This window comes from Piliocolobus tephrosceles, chromosome 5, assembly GCF_002776525.5.
Source record: "Piliocolobus tephrosceles isolate RC106 chromosome 5, ASM277652v3, whole genome shotgun sequence".
NCBI lineage: Eukaryota > Metazoa > Chordata > Mammalia > Primates > Cercopithecidae > Piliocolobus > Piliocolobus tephrosceles.
Window position 1 is genome coordinate 28,851,745 of NC_045438.1, and position 16,912 is coordinate 28,868,656.

General features: G+C 36.4%; 1 protein-coding gene across 6 annotated transcripts in view; it reads left to right on the forward strand.

Moving 5' to 3' along the window:
- Positions 1–16,912, forward strand: part of L3MBTL3 (L3MBTL histone methyl-lysine binding protein 3) — a 123,676-nt gene that overhangs the window by 47,159 nt on the left and 59,605 nt on the right. For all 6 annotated transcript variants that reach the window (XM_023230610.3, XM_023230614.3, XM_023230611.2 and 3 more), the window contains 4 exons: positions 1,611–1,702; positions 4,314–4,465; positions 12,166–12,242; positions 16,627–16,712. In XM_023230610.3, the coding sequence (XP_023086378.2) occupies positions 1,611–1,702; positions 4,314–4,465; positions 12,166–12,242; positions 16,627–16,712 (407 nt within the window). The remainder of the gene's footprint in view (positions 1–1,610; positions 1,703–4,313; positions 4,466–12,165; positions 12,243–16,626; positions 16,713–16,912) is intronic.

The window sequence follows — 16,912 nt, forward strand, 5'->3', positions numbered from 1 at the left end:
CTTTGGCTGCAAATAATGTTTACCTGCAAATTTCTATTATTAAATACATGTATCTTTGAAAAAAACTGATTTGAAAAATTAGTTTAAAGTAGTTTACATAACTAAGTTTAGTGTAAACTGGTTTAAACTAATTTTTCAAATCAGTTTTTCATTATATAGAAAATCCTGAGAAATTATGCATGACCGTATAGATTTTAATATTTAGGAGATTGGCAAGAAGACTATAACACTAAAAATTGGCTTAGGTGGGGGGTTGAACTCACAGCAATTACTTTTCTTCTATTTGAGTTCTTTATGTTATAGTCCCCCAGTGATCTTCCTATTTCATGTTTACATCAAAGTTCAAGAATAACAGATATCATCTTTTTCACTGTCTCCCTAAAGTATTCCTTAGTTTTTTATTTTGAGATGGAGTCTTGCTCTGTCACCCAGATTGGAGTGCTGTGGTGTGATAAATTGGCTCACTGCAGCCACTGCCTCCAGGGTTCAAGCAATTCTCCTACCTCAGCCTCCCGAGTAGCTGGGATTACAGGCACCTGCCATCATGCCTGGCTAATTTTTGTGTTTTTATTAGAGCTAGAGCTTCACCATGTTGGCCAGGCTGGTCTCAAACTTCTGGCCTCAAGTGATCTGCCCACCTCAGCCTCCCAAAGTGCTGGGATTACAGGTGTAAGCCACCGTGCTCGGCCATATTTAGTAATATCTTATTCCCTTCTTTTTCAGTCATTACATTTATTTTTGTTTACTTTATGTCAAAAATTACGGTTACTAGTTTGATATTTTTGGCCTATCTCAGGACTTCAGTGCATTAGCCATCCCTTTGTTTTAAGTGAAAAAATAATGGCAGAGTGGTATTTTCAGATAGCTGAAGGATTAAACAAAATCACATAGAAAAGATGAGGGTGAAAAAGAAAATCTGTAAGCCTTTTCACAAATTGATCTCTTATATATGGTAAATTATTAGCTGTTTTTTTTCATGCTGCCTTCTGGACTTTAATGAATGTAAAAGAAAGCATATTCGCAGATAAAATAAGATGCTCAATTTCCTTTTTAAAGGAAATGTTAACTTCAATGAAATTGTAAAAATTAAGGGAGGACATTTCCCTTGCTGTAATTTGCCAACATCCTTACTTCATAAACCTTTAATTGTCCTTCTTGAAGTGATAGGCCAAAAATATTTTACCTGTTTCATTTCTGTTATTTCCAACTTCCCGCTTGTTCCTATAAGTTAGTCTTCCCAAAATAGACAAGGTGAGAGAAAAATAAAGAATTTTGACTACTCTAGTTCAGCATCTATACTGTAGAGGAATTCTACCTAAATACTGGTAGAAATACCCTGATAATAAGTGCCCTGAGTATAATACGTATTTGTTTCCTTATTCCTTTTCTTTATATCCATTACCATTCATTCAGAATTAGAAAATAATAATACAGTTTGTTGAAAATAGTCTAAATATACATAGTTATGAATTATGAGTTAAATTTTGTTTATTTAAAAAGTCATTTGATTGATTTTGGCATGTTAGAGTTAGAGATAAAAGTGGGACTGGAAAACTAAGTGTAAAATATTTTGATATTTGAATCAGTCTGTTCATATGTGCTTACTCTAGGGTATAAAGAAGAAGAATTCAATTGGCAGACCTATCTTAAGACATGTAAAGCTCAAGCTGCTCCTAAGTCATTATTTGAAAATCAGAATATAGTAAGTACATGCAAAGCACGTTTTCTTTCAAAGGAAGAAGATTTTTGAGTGTCTCATAGGATCAGTTACAAGTGATAACAAGGAACTATAATAAATTGTATTGCCTTGGTAAATAGAGTACTCTTATCTTAATTAAAGTTTAAAATTAGCTTAAAATCTTCATGAATAAATATGTTTTATAGCCATATTATGGTTGTCTCTTTCACTGCATAGTAGAAGACAAGGTAGTATAACATTCAGGTGAGATTTACAATTAAGATGCATAAAAAACTAAATTGGCTGAGATATTTTATTGTTATTATCACTTACATGGGAGTGCTCTTCAAATGGAATTCACATAGCCAGATGAAGGTAGCCCTGTTTCAGTTTACATGTAGGAGGTTACTGGAGACTGTGATGTATTTTCCCTGTAGTTTATAGCTTTGTTTACAGTAAACAAAAGCAAAATCTGGACGTGTGTGTCTTTTCTACTTCTTGACCTGTATTCCCACTTTCCATAACATGTTCCTCCATTGGCCGACTTGATCCATGACATTTTTCTTTTCCCAAGTTCTGATCTAATTGGAAAGAATAAAGGGCAAGCCAGTGGAAAACCAAAATGCCGTCTTTATAGGTGGTCAGAGCTAAGTTGGAGGACATGCATGTCTTGTATCTGCAGACAAATAAGCTTGATTCTGAGCCCTAGAATTGAAGAGATTTAATTCTCCTTTCACCCCCACCCCCCAAGCCCAGGGAACACTGGATCCTTGAAGAGCAGAGTGGAAGCTGTGCACCTGGCAGCCCAGCTTTCTCTCTAGTGTGATCAGATCCTCCTTCCCAGAGTCACCAGGCAGGTAGCAGTGAGTGAGACAGTGGAGAGAAGCAGTAATGTTTCACTAACAGCATTCCCTCCAAATGGAAATAAATAAATATCAAGAGCAGGAGAAACCTCCTCACTCCAAAAATCCTCCATTTGGGAAGCACTGTTAACCAGTTGGTTTGAGAGCATCAATCTAATGGCTGAAATGTTCTCTGATTTAATCAAACACAAACCAGGTTGAATTAGAGAACTGACAAATTGTGTTTGTGTGCATGCGTGTGTGTGTGTGTGTTTAGGTTACTAATAGTGTTAATGGGCCAGCTTTTTATTTTAAAACATCTTAATTGAGAGGGCAGTGTAATTGCCGAAGTGTAACAGTGCATTGTCAGTTGGTATTCCCCGTCAAAATTTATCCCAGGGAGGAAGGTCAGTTCGGTGGAAAAGTTAGCAGCCTGCTGTCTCTGCTCCAAGTTTCCGAATCCCTGTCTGGTTCTCTGATGATGACTTCGGTCAGGGATTTGATGAACTGCCTTGAACTGTCTTCCTAAATTCTATGCATTGCTAGCATACAACTTATTCTTGGGCTCTCCATTTCGTATCTAAGAGACACTTTTCCACTTCTAGATTCCTCTACCTCAGAATACTCAAACATTTATGGTCAGAACTTGGATAAATTTCAGTACTTAAGTCCTTACTAAAAACTTCTGTATAGCATTAGTGCCTGTTCCATCCATTCAGACACAACTTATTCTAACATTTTCAGATACATGGCTATCTACATTTTTACAATGATGGTTGTATAATCATAGTAAAATGAGAGATAGCGTCTATCTTGCCAAGTAGTTAGAATAATGTCTGTATAATTGAGTCTGAACAGAGGTTTTTTTTTTTTTTTTAAAGGGAAGGAATGACTTGTAGTGTGTGGTGATTGGCGTCATTGGTATCTAGGTATACTATATATCTGCAGACAAATAAGCTTGATTCTGAGCTTGAACCTAGAATTGAAGACATTTAATTCTCTGCATATATGTGTGTACATATATAAATATATAGAGAGAGACAGATAAAGATATTATTCCTCACAAAAGATTGTAAGAGATTGTTTATATGCTACTGAACCTCAACCACTAACTCTTACAGAACTTTTGTTGTTTTTGTTCCATGTTCTGAATGACTGATTATCTGTGGATTTCTTTAAGTTACCAACTATTTTGAATAGCTGTGTGCATCAACAGCCAATTCTTTTGCTGCTATTAGGAATAAAATGTATCTGTAGTGTTGAGTAAAAGTTGTAATATTTGCAGCCTTTCATATATGAAGATGACCTACTTTCGGTAGAGTACTCTTTTGAGAGATATTTTCAGAAGTGGGAGTGAGTTTGTACTGACTCATGCACATTTTTAACTTGATTAAGTGCATATTTTGTGTGAATAATTTTCATTGTTAAGTCTGTAATCAAGAAAAGAAGGACAAAATATGAACTATATGGTGAATAAAACTTGCCTACCTATTATAGTTTTCTAATTAAGGCATCAAAACACATGTTAAAATTAATTATTTTAAACTCTGTGAGGTGATGGATATTTTCATTTTGAGGCCTAGATAGCTAATTGGGTGTAGCAGTAGGGCATTTTTATTTTTTTATTGCTGCTTGTTGGAAAGCGACCCTGCTGTGAAACTGGCATATGATTTTTAAATTATGTGAATACAGCAGTGGATGCCGGGCCTTTGAGCAGGAGGTGCAGAGAGTGTGCAGTTCTTGCGGTTGTTAAGTGTGTGCTTATCTCTAATTAAATCTGTGTGTTTCCACAGACAGTGATCCCATCGGGCTTTCGAGTTGGTATGAAGCTTGAGGCAGTAGACAAAAAGAATCCCTCATTCATCTGTGTTGCTACGGTAACAGATATGGTGGACAATCGTTTCCTGGTACATTTTGACAACTGGGATGAGAGCTATGACTATTGGTGAGACATTTTCTGTTGTTGTGTGCTTTTAAAAATTTAATGTTTATCCAAGTAAATGGTTGGAAAACAGTAATAATGCAAAGCTTATAACAAAAAAAAAACCACAATATTTTGCCCCACTGTTTCCTATTACAGGTTTTTAATTTTTTACCTGTTCCATATGGAATATATTTTAAATAGCATCCTTTAATTCTACTTTATGATTGGTAATTTAGTTGACTTCCTACTATGGAAGTGCAGTCTGCACACGCCACATTCCCGACATATGTTCACACGTATTTTGCTCTTCCCTTCTTATTTTCATGCCCACCAGCTAATTTAAACATTCATAATAGCTGACTACAAAATATATTGAAGAATATTATTTTTAATCCTTGCAGTTTTGGGATATCCTGCACAAAGTAGTAAAAGCAACATATTTTACAATTATGTAATTATAAAATAATTATAATAAAGCCATTATATTTTGATTAAATAGTTGGAATAAGGATTTTTCATAACAAATTCATGTTCATTGATTGCTGTAATTCAGTTTCCTGGTAAAAGGCATTTCTGAAGTGTTTAGTTCCTTCTAGAGTACACTTGAATGGAGAACATTTTAGAGAAGTAACAGGTATATTTATATAAAATATGGCTCATGTTATAGGATAAGTGAATATTAACTTATGTAAATATTGCTAAATGTCAGGGAGGTTTGTTTTTTGACCTTAGTTTTTAGCATCCATGTATTTAAACATTCAGTAGACACATCGATGATTTCCGTTACTTCTCAGATGGGATTCTGAGATACTCATCAGTTTTACTTGCATTGTTTAAAAAAGAAGAGATGTTGAAATTCATTTGCTATTCATATTTTTGAAATGCTTTACATTATATGTTACCTACGCTTTTTGCAGAATTTTTTAAAAATGTAGACAATTAGTTCCATGATTAGATTACATAGAGCCAAGTACAATTGGCCTTCTGAATCTGTGGGTTGCACATCCACGGATTCAACCAACCGCAGATCAAAAATATGAAAAAAAGAAAAATAACAATGCAATAATAAAAATAATACAAATAAAAATATACAGTATAACAATTATTTTCATAGCGTTTACATTGTATTAGGTATGATAAGTAATCTAGAAATGATTTATAGTATATAGGAGATAAAGTAAACAGAAGGATGTGTGTAGGTTATATGCAATTACTATGCCGTTTTATAAAAGGGACTTGTACATCCTTAGATATTGGTGTCCAAAGGGGCTTCTGGAACCATCTTCTGCTGATACCAAGGAATGACTGTGCTTTCGAGTGTTTTGTTTGTTTTCCCCAGCTTTTTTCTGCAGAGCATAATTTTTCCTCATAGGACATCTTTATATTCAGTTTATAATAAAAGTTTTCCATTGAAATACAGTCAATTTCTAACATATACAAAAGTAGAATAATAGAGCAGCCCTACTGCAGCCTTTACTCAGCACCAACAATTATCGACTTATATCCAGTATATTTCCTCTGTATTCCTAATCCTCAAATCCCAACTCTGAGATTGTTTTGAAATCAATTACAGATATCAGAGCATTTCAATATGTATCTTCTAAAGAGAGGAATTAGTTTTATTTTTTTAAAAATAATAACCATAATATTACTAACATACTTAAATATTTCTTCTAGTTATTTCAGTGAGTTTTTTTTGTTTTTAGCTTGATGGTTTTAGGTCCCATAAGGTGTACACTTTGTGATTGCCTTGCTTGACCTCGTTTGATTTACAGATGCCTATTTCTCTCCTTTCTTCCTCATCGATTGTGGCTTTTGTTAAAGACACCAGGTTGTTTGTGCTATTGAGTCTCCCAGTTTGATTTCCTGATTGAAACCTCATCTTATTTACTGTGTTCTTCTGTTCCTCCTGTTTACTGTAAATTGGTGCTTTTGGTTTTATTTAAAATTGTCAGGCCTGCACGGTAGCTTATGTCTGTAATCCCAGTAATTTAGGAGGCCAAGGTGGGAGATCACTTGAACCCAGGAGTTTGAGACCAACCTGGTCAATATACTGAGACCCCTGACTCTACACAAAAATTTCGAAAACAAAAAAAATTTTCTATAACTATTTTGAATGGATGAGTGCATGAGAAAACTTTAACTTTGGAAATAGTCTAAATCTGTCCTGAATCAAACCTGTTTGTCTCCTTCTGTGCTTGGTGGACTGTGATGATGGCACTACTGGGGCGATAACTGGGCTCCAGGCCTTTTCTTAATAAATGATGCTAAAACAGTAACTAGAATCTGTTGAAATGAGAATATTTTGTTTTTTTGTGGTTTATTGGGGAAGAATTTTTTTAAAGCTTTTGACTGATTTAAACAAAATAGGTGAATGTCAGTTTAGTTTAATTTTTGTGGTCTCATAAGTATTACAGTGTTTTAAAGGTATAAGTTGCTGATTTGACATAAGATGCGTTGCCTCTGAAAATACTATTGTGGAAAAAAGTAAGGGGAGAGTCTAGAAGAATTTGCCACATTCATTTTTTGATGCCAAACGTCTAGGAAACAAACAGGAAAGATCCTGGGTTCTAGAAAGGATCCTGGATTCTAAAAAGATCCTGGGTTCTAAAAATACAAAGAAAAGAAAAAAATTGATCTCTTTTAACTTGAGTTTTGTGCTTTTATGAGCACAAACTAATTATTTTTAGGATGGAATGTACTTTGAGGATTACTTACACTTCCAGCTACTGACATGAAATCGTATTTTGTTAATTGTCTGAGAACGAAAACAGTGTGTTCTCTTCCTCAACATGCAGTTAAGGCACAGTGGAAATTGCTTAAGTGCTCTGGAATTTCTCCACTTTTACTAAATATTATGCTCTTTGATCTTTGAATTTTGGAATGGTTTTTATCTGCATAAATTACTTAGGTATGTAATTGGATTGCCTTTCCCAATTTAAAATAGTTTGGAAATGAGATATTTTTCGCTTTGAATTGAATAGTAATTCTGTATCTCTTGTTTACATTAGTGGGAATTTGAAAATATATATGTGTCTGTATACATTTGTGTTACTGCATGTTTAGTTGTAATAAAACATTTCTAACTTCCAAAGAGGAACATGATAAAAATGTATGTAGGATTAAAAAAGTAGTCTTCTATGAGGGGAAAATAGCATATACTAGAATAAAAATGGCTTTACCTCTGGGTTTCTTCTGTGCTTTTGTTACTGATAGTTGGTAGCTGTTCGATTCTATCTCCTTAACAGTTGGTTAAATTTAGGAATAATCCTAGATATAATAGAATATTGGCACTAGAAAGGACTTTAGGGACCCAGGAAGGTAGTCAGTACCATGGGGAGAGTACCTCCAGGATACCGCTGCCCTCCCACCACTGCAGCCTCTTTCCTGATTATCTTCCTGCTGCCTGAGGGTTGGGCTGTGGGGCAGGATACAATGAGAACAGTCACCTCCTCTTTTCTTCCAGGCACTAGGAAGGAACCTTTCTTTTAAAAAATATTGTTTTCATGTACCCTTATCTTTTGGGATCCGGGAAGGATTGACAACAGGGTTTGGCCCATTGTTTAGTAGAAGGCCTGAATAAAATGAGGTTGCAGCTTCAGCGATTTTTGATTCCATTGTACTTTGGTGTCTCGGTGGAGTCAGGGCAAAAAGTAGCAACAAAAAGATCTATGAAAAAGAAAAGCGTTGTTAGTGAATTAGAACAAATATAGCAGTGGGCCTTTTCCTTATTGCCTGTAAGTGTAGTGTAAACTTTTTTTTTTTAGAGACGAATCTCTTTTACATTTACAGATTAAGAGCAATAGTAATTTTATGTGTCTCCCTAAAATCATGTTGAAAAGTTGTCAGTTACTTAGAGCAGTGTCAGTTAATAGGCTTGTTACTATTTGGTTAAATTTGGGAAGCTCAGGTTGGTGGTGGTGATGGGAAGGTCATGGAGATGAATGGAACCTGGGCTGTTCTGAACTTCAGCTCTGAGGGTCTCACGGTCTGGGGAAGGAGAGAAACTAAACACCACTGTCTTGGCTGCAGGGTTAGATGGTGGTTAGTGCTTAATTTTTAGAACCAACCACTTGGAGGGCTGATGGCACTTGGAGGGAAGGACTGACTCGAGCTCACTGGAGGGCTCTTGGGGAGGGCTTCTTAGAGGACACGGGGATTTGAGCTTGACCAAGAAGGACTGGGTACTTAGAGGTTGGGATGGAATATTCTTGGCTAAGGAAAGCACTTGCTTGTGTTTCGGCCCAGGGGTAGAATGTGTTTGGGTAATGCCAGCCAGTGTATTCAGTGCATTACTTAACACTTCTAAACTTCAGTTGTCTTCTGAAAGGGATTAATAATAATACCTGTCCCATCAGGTGTCGTGGGGATTAAAATAAGAGTTTTAGGAACAGAAACTGACTTGCAAAAGGTTGAAGAGCGATAAGGGATATTAAGCAGAGAAGTTTAGTGCTGAAGGCAAATGGATCACTGCTTAAGAGAAAGTCGCCTTGACTTCTAAGGCGGGTTCCCTGCACCATGAGCATTTTTGAGCTTGGTTTTTAGGTAGAAGGCAGGAGGCCACTGTGGAGGGAGAGAGTGGAGATTTCTGAAACTATGGATTATTGGTGGGATCAGGTCTCCTAGGAGCAGCTAGCCTCAGGAAGAAATAAACTTTCTTTTCCCTCAGCCTGGAGAAAAAGAAGAAGTAAAAGGAAAACTTGATACGAGGGTGATGAGATGCTATCACCTTTATCTCTTCCAAGTATTCGCTGTGTTAATGAAAGATTTTAAGCTTGAAGCAAATTAATAATATTTCAAACAGCTACTGTGGGTAATAGAATTGAACATGAATTAGGGATGGAAAGGATCACTTGATGACTCAGGCTGATGAGGTTTGGGGTTTAGTAGTAAAGTGCAGAGTAGTGGAGGCCCTGAAGAGTTCACATATAAGGGGAGCCAGGAGAGTTGGGTACTGGGTAATAAATTGGCAGAGTCATCATGCTCTGGGTTATAGGCAGTGGAGAGGCCAAGTGTCCTGTATTTCTTCAAATAATCTAAACCACTCTTGCTTAATGGAGAGACTTTGATGTTTTCCATAAGGAAGCGTCTTGCAGTGTTCTCCTTTGACTCTGTCTGAAACTGCAGAGCCCAGTGTGTGTGCATTAGTTTTTGCTTAACTTTTGGCTGTGACTGACAAAACCAGAATCCCTTTCTTTTCTACCAAAGTGCTTGGGGAAATCACTTAACCTCTTTGATTTCCATAAAATGAGGATCTTCATGTCTCCTAACTTTATCCTTATATTGTAAGCATGGATTTTTTTTTTTTTTTTTTGAGACGGAGTCTCTCTTTGTCACCCAGGCGGGAGTGCAGTGGCGCCATCTCGGCTCACTGCAAGCTCCGCCTCCCGAGTTCACGCCATTCTCCTGCCTCAGCCTCCAAGTAGCTGGGACTATAGGCCGTGCACCACCACACCGGCTAATTTTTTGTATTTTTAGTAGAGACGGGATTAGCTAGGATGTCTCGATCTCCTGACCTCGTGATCCGCCCGCCTCGGCCTCCCAAAGTGCTGGGATTACAGGCGTGAGCCACCACGCCCAGTGGATTTTTTTTAAAATAAGTTATTTCTTTGGTTTATGGCCCTTTGAGAATTTACTGTCTCAGTCTCATTGGGTCTTAGCAGTCATTATGAATAATTTGCATTTATATGTGAAATGTATTTCAAAAATTTTGAAATGAACTTCTTTCATGATATACATAAACACCCAAAAGAAAGGAAGAGTATAGCAATCAATGTTTTGTCATACTTTCTACCTTTAGTTGTTCTTCGTATTTCTTCTCAGTTACATTTCTACTTTTGAACACTAGATGGGGCTAAGCGATGACTTGTTTTACAGTAGTAGCAGAAAGGCTATCACAGCCTTCCAACTTTTGAGTGAAGTGTTGTTTACTTATTAAGAAAATACAAGTAAAATAGATAAAAACAGTAATATTTTTATCTTCTCTATTGAGACAGCTTCTTTGTTTTAAGTGGTGACTTTGATCAATATCTGGATATTATTTAAACTTTACATTAGATTCAGATAGTACAAGAAAGAGTGACCATTAAGAGGCCACAATATTTTCCTTAATTGCAATTTATATATCCAGTAAAATGAAAAGAGTAATGTTCAATGTTTCTACTTTAAAATAAACACTGTGAGTCCGGCAGATCATTATAAAAACTACTCTCTAAGTTATATTAGATTGAGAAGGAAAAAAGTTAAACAAATATTGTATATTTTCATTTTTTATGATGCCATCTATGAATTAACATCCTTTCCTAAAATAAAGGCAGTAAGACATTAGTAATAATCCATAACCAAAATGATTTTTTAAGGAAAACACTATGGTATCTGGAAATAGAGCTCCAAAGCCTTGTTTGTATGATTTATAAAAGTGCATCTTAATGAATTGTGTATTAAAATATCTTCTATGAAAATACATATTGTAAGAAATATAGGGATTGCAGCATGAACTTGGCATTGACCCAGCAGTGCTTGTTTTCTTTTCATATTCCTAAAATAATGACAAGAAAAATAGTTTGTGGTAGGGACAGTATGAGATAACAACTGAATAAAGGAAGAAGCCTTTAAGTATTAAGAAAAAGGTATTTTCTACTGAAGTGAGTTCTGAGAACAATCAGCATTCAAGTAGTGGTTACATGAACTCACCATGTATTATTGTCCCAGGCTATGCCTTTAGAAAGATTGGTTTGGTTGACTGTGTGCTAATCTCACCCACTTAGGGCATTTTGTAGAAAATTCTTTGTTTCGCTGTTCATAAGACTTCCTTCTTCCCTAGAAACTCCAGCCACACCATTACCTTCCTGGCTTTCTGCCTTCTAGTTTCCCATCAAGAGGGCTGTGTTGAGATTTCCTGATCTCAGTATAGATTCAACAGACCTCCTAGTTAATATAGCAAGACTAGACTCTTGGCGTCTTCTAGACCAACATTTTCCAGACTGTTCTGCAGAACACTCGGGTTCCATATGATGTTAACAGGCTGAAACATGTTGCATGTTGAGAAGAGGAAACCATAGCAAAAGTGTGAGTAGGAGCAAGGAATTAGATGTACCAGGTACGCATGCTGATAAAGAGACTTTAGAAAAATAGATGCTTGACTGTAATAGAGACGACAGAAAGGAGAAAAAAGAGGTAAAGAAAAGAGAGTAATAGTTTGTCTTAATTCCTGGTCTCTGTTATTCTAATGGGTAACAGAAATAACATGTTGGCCATTAAGGATGATCGCACTCCCTGCGTTTGTACATTTACCCTTAGTGATGTTGAAATAATTTTGGTTTGCCTGTGTACACACAGTCTGAGTTTATTGTTCCACCTGATTTTCCTGTGTACACACAGTCTGAGTTTATTGTTCCACCTGATTTTAATGAATCTAAATTATAGACTTTAATTATATTATGTTTGCATTTTTGCTGTAGTTGAAGTTACTGGATATAACAAAATTTGTGGGGAAAAGAAAATTGCATGGTGTCAAATCCGTATAGTATTTATCTAATAAAAATCCACTTGGTATGAATATATTAAAAAGTTCTTTGGTTTAGCATTTTCTTCCAAATTAGATTGATTGTAATAAATAAAACTCTATGCAGTGTTCATGATCTCTAATTTTCTTTTTATTTTACTAGTTTTTGTGAGTTTATCCTGATAATTGCAGTTTTTTTAACTTGTATAACTTACAGGTGTGAAGCATCCAGTCCACACATTCATCCAGTTGGTTGGTGTAAAGAACATAGAAGAACCCTTATTACTCCACCAGGTGTGTGTTTTTTAATGTGTCTAATACTATTCATAGACTTCAAGAGTAGGCAGACTTTTTCGGTAAAGGGCCGGATAGTAAATATTTTGGCTTTGCAGACCATGCAGTTTCTGTCACCACTACTCAAAACAATTGTAGTGCAAAAAGAGCCATAGACAATAGGTAAACCATTGTGCATGGGTGTGTTGCAGTAACAGTTTATTTACAAAAACAGGCAGCCGACCTGCAGGTGTTAGTTTGCTCACCCTGATGTACTTTCAACTATGTTAAGTATTGCCTTAGTTCATAACAGAGTCTCAAATTTTGTCTTTCTTGGAAAAAAAATAAGTTCTGTTTTAAAAGATATTTCACTTCTCAACTTGAAATTCATTTCTAGACTTTATATTAGTATATATTTAAATATATTGTCTAACCATAGAAGCAAATTGTCTAAGGCTTGAACAAGTCCAGAAAAATGGATAAGAGGGACAGCAGTTGTGTGTAGATTGGAGAACAGACTTCATGTCAGCATCAGTCCTCACAGAAGTACGGTGTTCACATTTAAGTGAGAAATTGAGGCTTTAGATTTTTTTGCTTAGTTTATAACTCACACGCTCACTTTTCCTTTTTCCGTCGTGATTCCTGGTTCTAAAATAGATTTTGCACCTTCACGCCAGTGGTGCCTCTGTGTGTGCTGAAGTTTTCAGGCACCTCTGGCCATACAGCCTTCTCAGCTCATTTCCTCTCTCTTTAACAGGGAACGGTGTAACTGCTGATAAATAGTGTTCTCGTTTTATATCATTTTGAGTTTCTTTTATGTGCTAAAGGACAGATTCTGGGCCGGGCGCAGTGGCTGACGCCTGTAATCCCAGCACTTTGGGAAGCCGAGGCGGGTGGATCACCAGGTCAGGAGATTGAGACCATCCTGGCTAACACAGTGAAACCCCGTCTCTACTAAAAATGCAAAATATTAGCTGGGCATGGTGGCCTCCCAGCTACTCGGGAGGCTGAGGCAGGAAAATGGCGTGAACCCAGGAGGTGGAGCTTGCAGTGAGCAGAGATCGCACCACTGCACTCCAGCCTGGGCGACAGAGTGAGACTCTGTCTCAAAAAAAAAAAAAAAAACACACAAACAAACAAAAGAACAGATTCTGTGGCTTCTTCATAATCAAGACAGTGTATTTCTGAGTACATCACTACTTAAGGTGCCATGGCCACTTCTGGTATGAAAAGACAGGGTCATCAAACAGAAAGTATCCCTGCACAGTAGGCGATTGCTTAGTGGACACTTACAGGAGTAATGAAGACTGCCTTCATCGCAGAGAGAGGGTGAGTCCTGGGTTTACTAGGAGCTGTTTTTGAATGTAGCCTGCAGCATGTAAGCTGCAAGATTGGAGAGCTTCAAGTTCTATTGGAACAGCTGGTTTCATTTTTAAGTTTGTCTCCAGTTCCTTGATACAGTGTCTCACTTAGAGTGTCTGATCATTTACTCACTCCGGAGGACCAGTCATTCCTGTAATAGGCAAGTCAAGTCCTATCCACTCCCCGAGTTTTCTCATATATTAAAGGGAGAAAAGCCTCTATCTTGACTAATTTCCAGTACTATTTTGAAGGTGAAATAGCATTGACATAAATCATGAAGCATTAAAACAAAGTATTGGCCAGGCACCTATGGCTCACGCCTGTAATCCCAGCACTTTGGGAGGCTGAGGTGGGAGGATCACTTGAGCCCAGGAGTTCAAGACCAGCCTGGGTAACATAGTGAGACCCTGTCTCTATAAAAAAATTTTAAAAGTCAGCCAGGTGAGGTGGCATGCACCTGTAGTCCCTGCTATTTGTGAGACTGAGGCAGGAGGATTGCTTGAGCCCAGGAGTTCGAGGCTACAGTCAGCTATGATTGTGCCACTGCACTCCAGCCTGGGCAACAGAACAAGACAGTGTTTCAAGAAAAAAAAAAAAAAAAACAAAGAAAGCAAGATATTAATGGTTTCATGACTCCAAATGTTGCACTGCCTGGAAGATTTCTTGTATTCCACCTTCCTTTGTCTATCCTGTGGCTTACAAAATAATAGTGGCCAGTGATTACCATAGTTGCTTCTTTGCCACTATCACCATCTAAAATGGTGTGAGGATCCCTTTAGAATTCCCAGTTTGTTATCAGTCTTTCTTTCTGTACCACCGTTTTTGGTCATGATCAGAGATGTGATTAATTAACAGTGAACCAGTGAACAACAGAGGGCTCCTGGTTACGTACCCTGGAAGGAGTGGTATAAGGCGTTACCACCGACTTCTTAACGTAAGGCAAAGAATCAAGCCATATATCTCCTTTCCTGGATATTTAGAATTCAGTCGAATTCAGTCATGCTACCACACCTGGCTATTTTTTTTTTTTTTTTTGTATATTTTAGTAGAGACGGGGTTTCACCGTGTTAGCCAGGATGGTCTTGATCTCCTGACGTCGTGATCCGCCTGCCTCAGCCTCCCAAAATGCTGGGATTACAGGCGTGAGCCACCGTGCCCAGCTACATATTTACTCTTTAACCATTTTATTTTGAAACAATTGTGAATGTACAGAAAAGTTGCAAGAACAGTGCAGAACTCATCTTTCCCCTGACTCAGAGACCCAGTCAAGTTTGCCAGCTGTCCTAGTGATGTCATTCCTAGCAAAAGGATCTCAGTTGTCAGATCCCTCCAGCTTCTGTTAATTAGGCTCTCCTTGACTTTTGTGACCTTAATAAGTTTGAGGATTCCAGATCTGTGATTTTGTAGAATGTTACTTAATTTGAGTCGGATTGGTATTTCCTCATGATCATACGCAGGCTGTGCTTTTCTGGCAGGAATATCAGACATAGTGCTGTGTTCTCATTGCCTTCTCTCAGGTGGCTCATGATGTCAATCTGTCTCTTTACTGGTTTGCTTTTACCACTGATGGATCAAGATGGTGTTTGCTAGGTTTGTCCACTAATGGAGTTATTTTTTCTCTGTAACTAATAAGTATTTTCTGGAGAGATACTTTGAGACTGTGTATCTTGTCCCAATATCATTTGCTAGTTTTAGCATCTGTTGACATTTCTAGCATGAATTATATTATTCTGACAGTGTTAAACTGTAATTTTTCTTATTCCATCATTTCCTATACAAAATTAGTTGACATTTTCCTGCAAAGAATAGCTTTTCTTATCTTCCTATTTATTTGTTCAATTTATCTATATCAGGGTAGACCCATAGATTACTATTTTTATCAGTGAGTTATAATCGATTGCTAGCATTGTTTATCTTCATATTCAGATTTTCTCAGATATTAACCAGTTATAACCCCTTTAGGCACATTTCAGTGTCCTTTTGAAATGTTCTTATTTTTTGAGAACTTCTTATTTTCTGGCACAGCTAGGCTTATCTCATACTTTCCCTGACCCCACCCTAGAGTCACCCATTTCTTCAAGGTTCCATGCTGCTTTTTAGTAGAGAATGATACTTAGAAACTAAGATCTGAACCCTAAGTGTGCTTATTTACTACAAGATTGTTGATGTTTCCAGGCTTTTCAGCTAATATAGCTAGGAAATACATGTGTATAAATATATACAAAAATGTATATTTATGTCTATTTCTGTATCTGTTCATATATTGAAAACTGTGAATTTATACCATTAGTTCCAATTCAAATCCAACGCATCAGCTTCATTCCAGTTTCCCTCAAACCTGGCTAACATTATCTCCAATATATTTGCTGCTTTTCTCAGTTCCCTTTATGTGGCTAATTTCCCACCATACTGGACCACTGTTTATTCCTGCTCATGCCTGCCTAATGGATTTGGGGCCCTGGAGGGAACAAAAGAGGGCAGGAGGAAGGAGAAGATATTTTTACACATTCTATGAATAATGTTACATCATTTGTGCATGTTTGTTGGAACTAACAATATGAAGTTATATCTGGAATTGTTCACATATTAATAGATATAAATCTACCGTGTTCTTTTTAATAAGTACTTTCTGCTTATGTACATTTTTTTGCATATTTGTATATTGAAGGTCATTTAACCTACTTAATTTTCACATTTACAAACAATTGTGTGTTGCCTTTATTACATATGTCAGATTTTTCTAGATTCATAGAAACAATTGCTAAAGGGTATTTGTGTGTCTGTCTTGTAAGACTATCCTTATCTGAAAATATAAATTATATATATATATCTATAAAATTTTCATTTTAAAAGTAATAAAAAAAATGATCAAGATGAAAACAATTTCATTATTACTAATAGCTCTGAATGTGTGAGTAAAGTTGTCATATATATATAAATGTAATTTTCTAGATTATAACATTTTATACTTTTTGTTGGACAATTTGTTATTCTTGCTGTCATTTTGGTTAAACCTCATAGGATTTACATTTTTCTTTCATAGGTTATCCAAATGTGAAACATTTTTCTTGGGATAAATACTTAGAAGAAACCAATTCTTTACCTGCTCCTGCAAGAGCTTTCAAAGTGGTAAGATGATACATTTTATACTATTTGATTAATTTGTGTGGATGAGATCATTTATTTATTGAAATTTAAGAACAGAACAAGTGGTATTAGTAAACCAGAATAGGAATGAGAAAAAAATAGAGCACCAAATAAGATGTTTTTGAATTTTTACAGTTTTTAGTCAAAATTGTTATTGGGATTTTTGTTGTCATCCAAAAAAA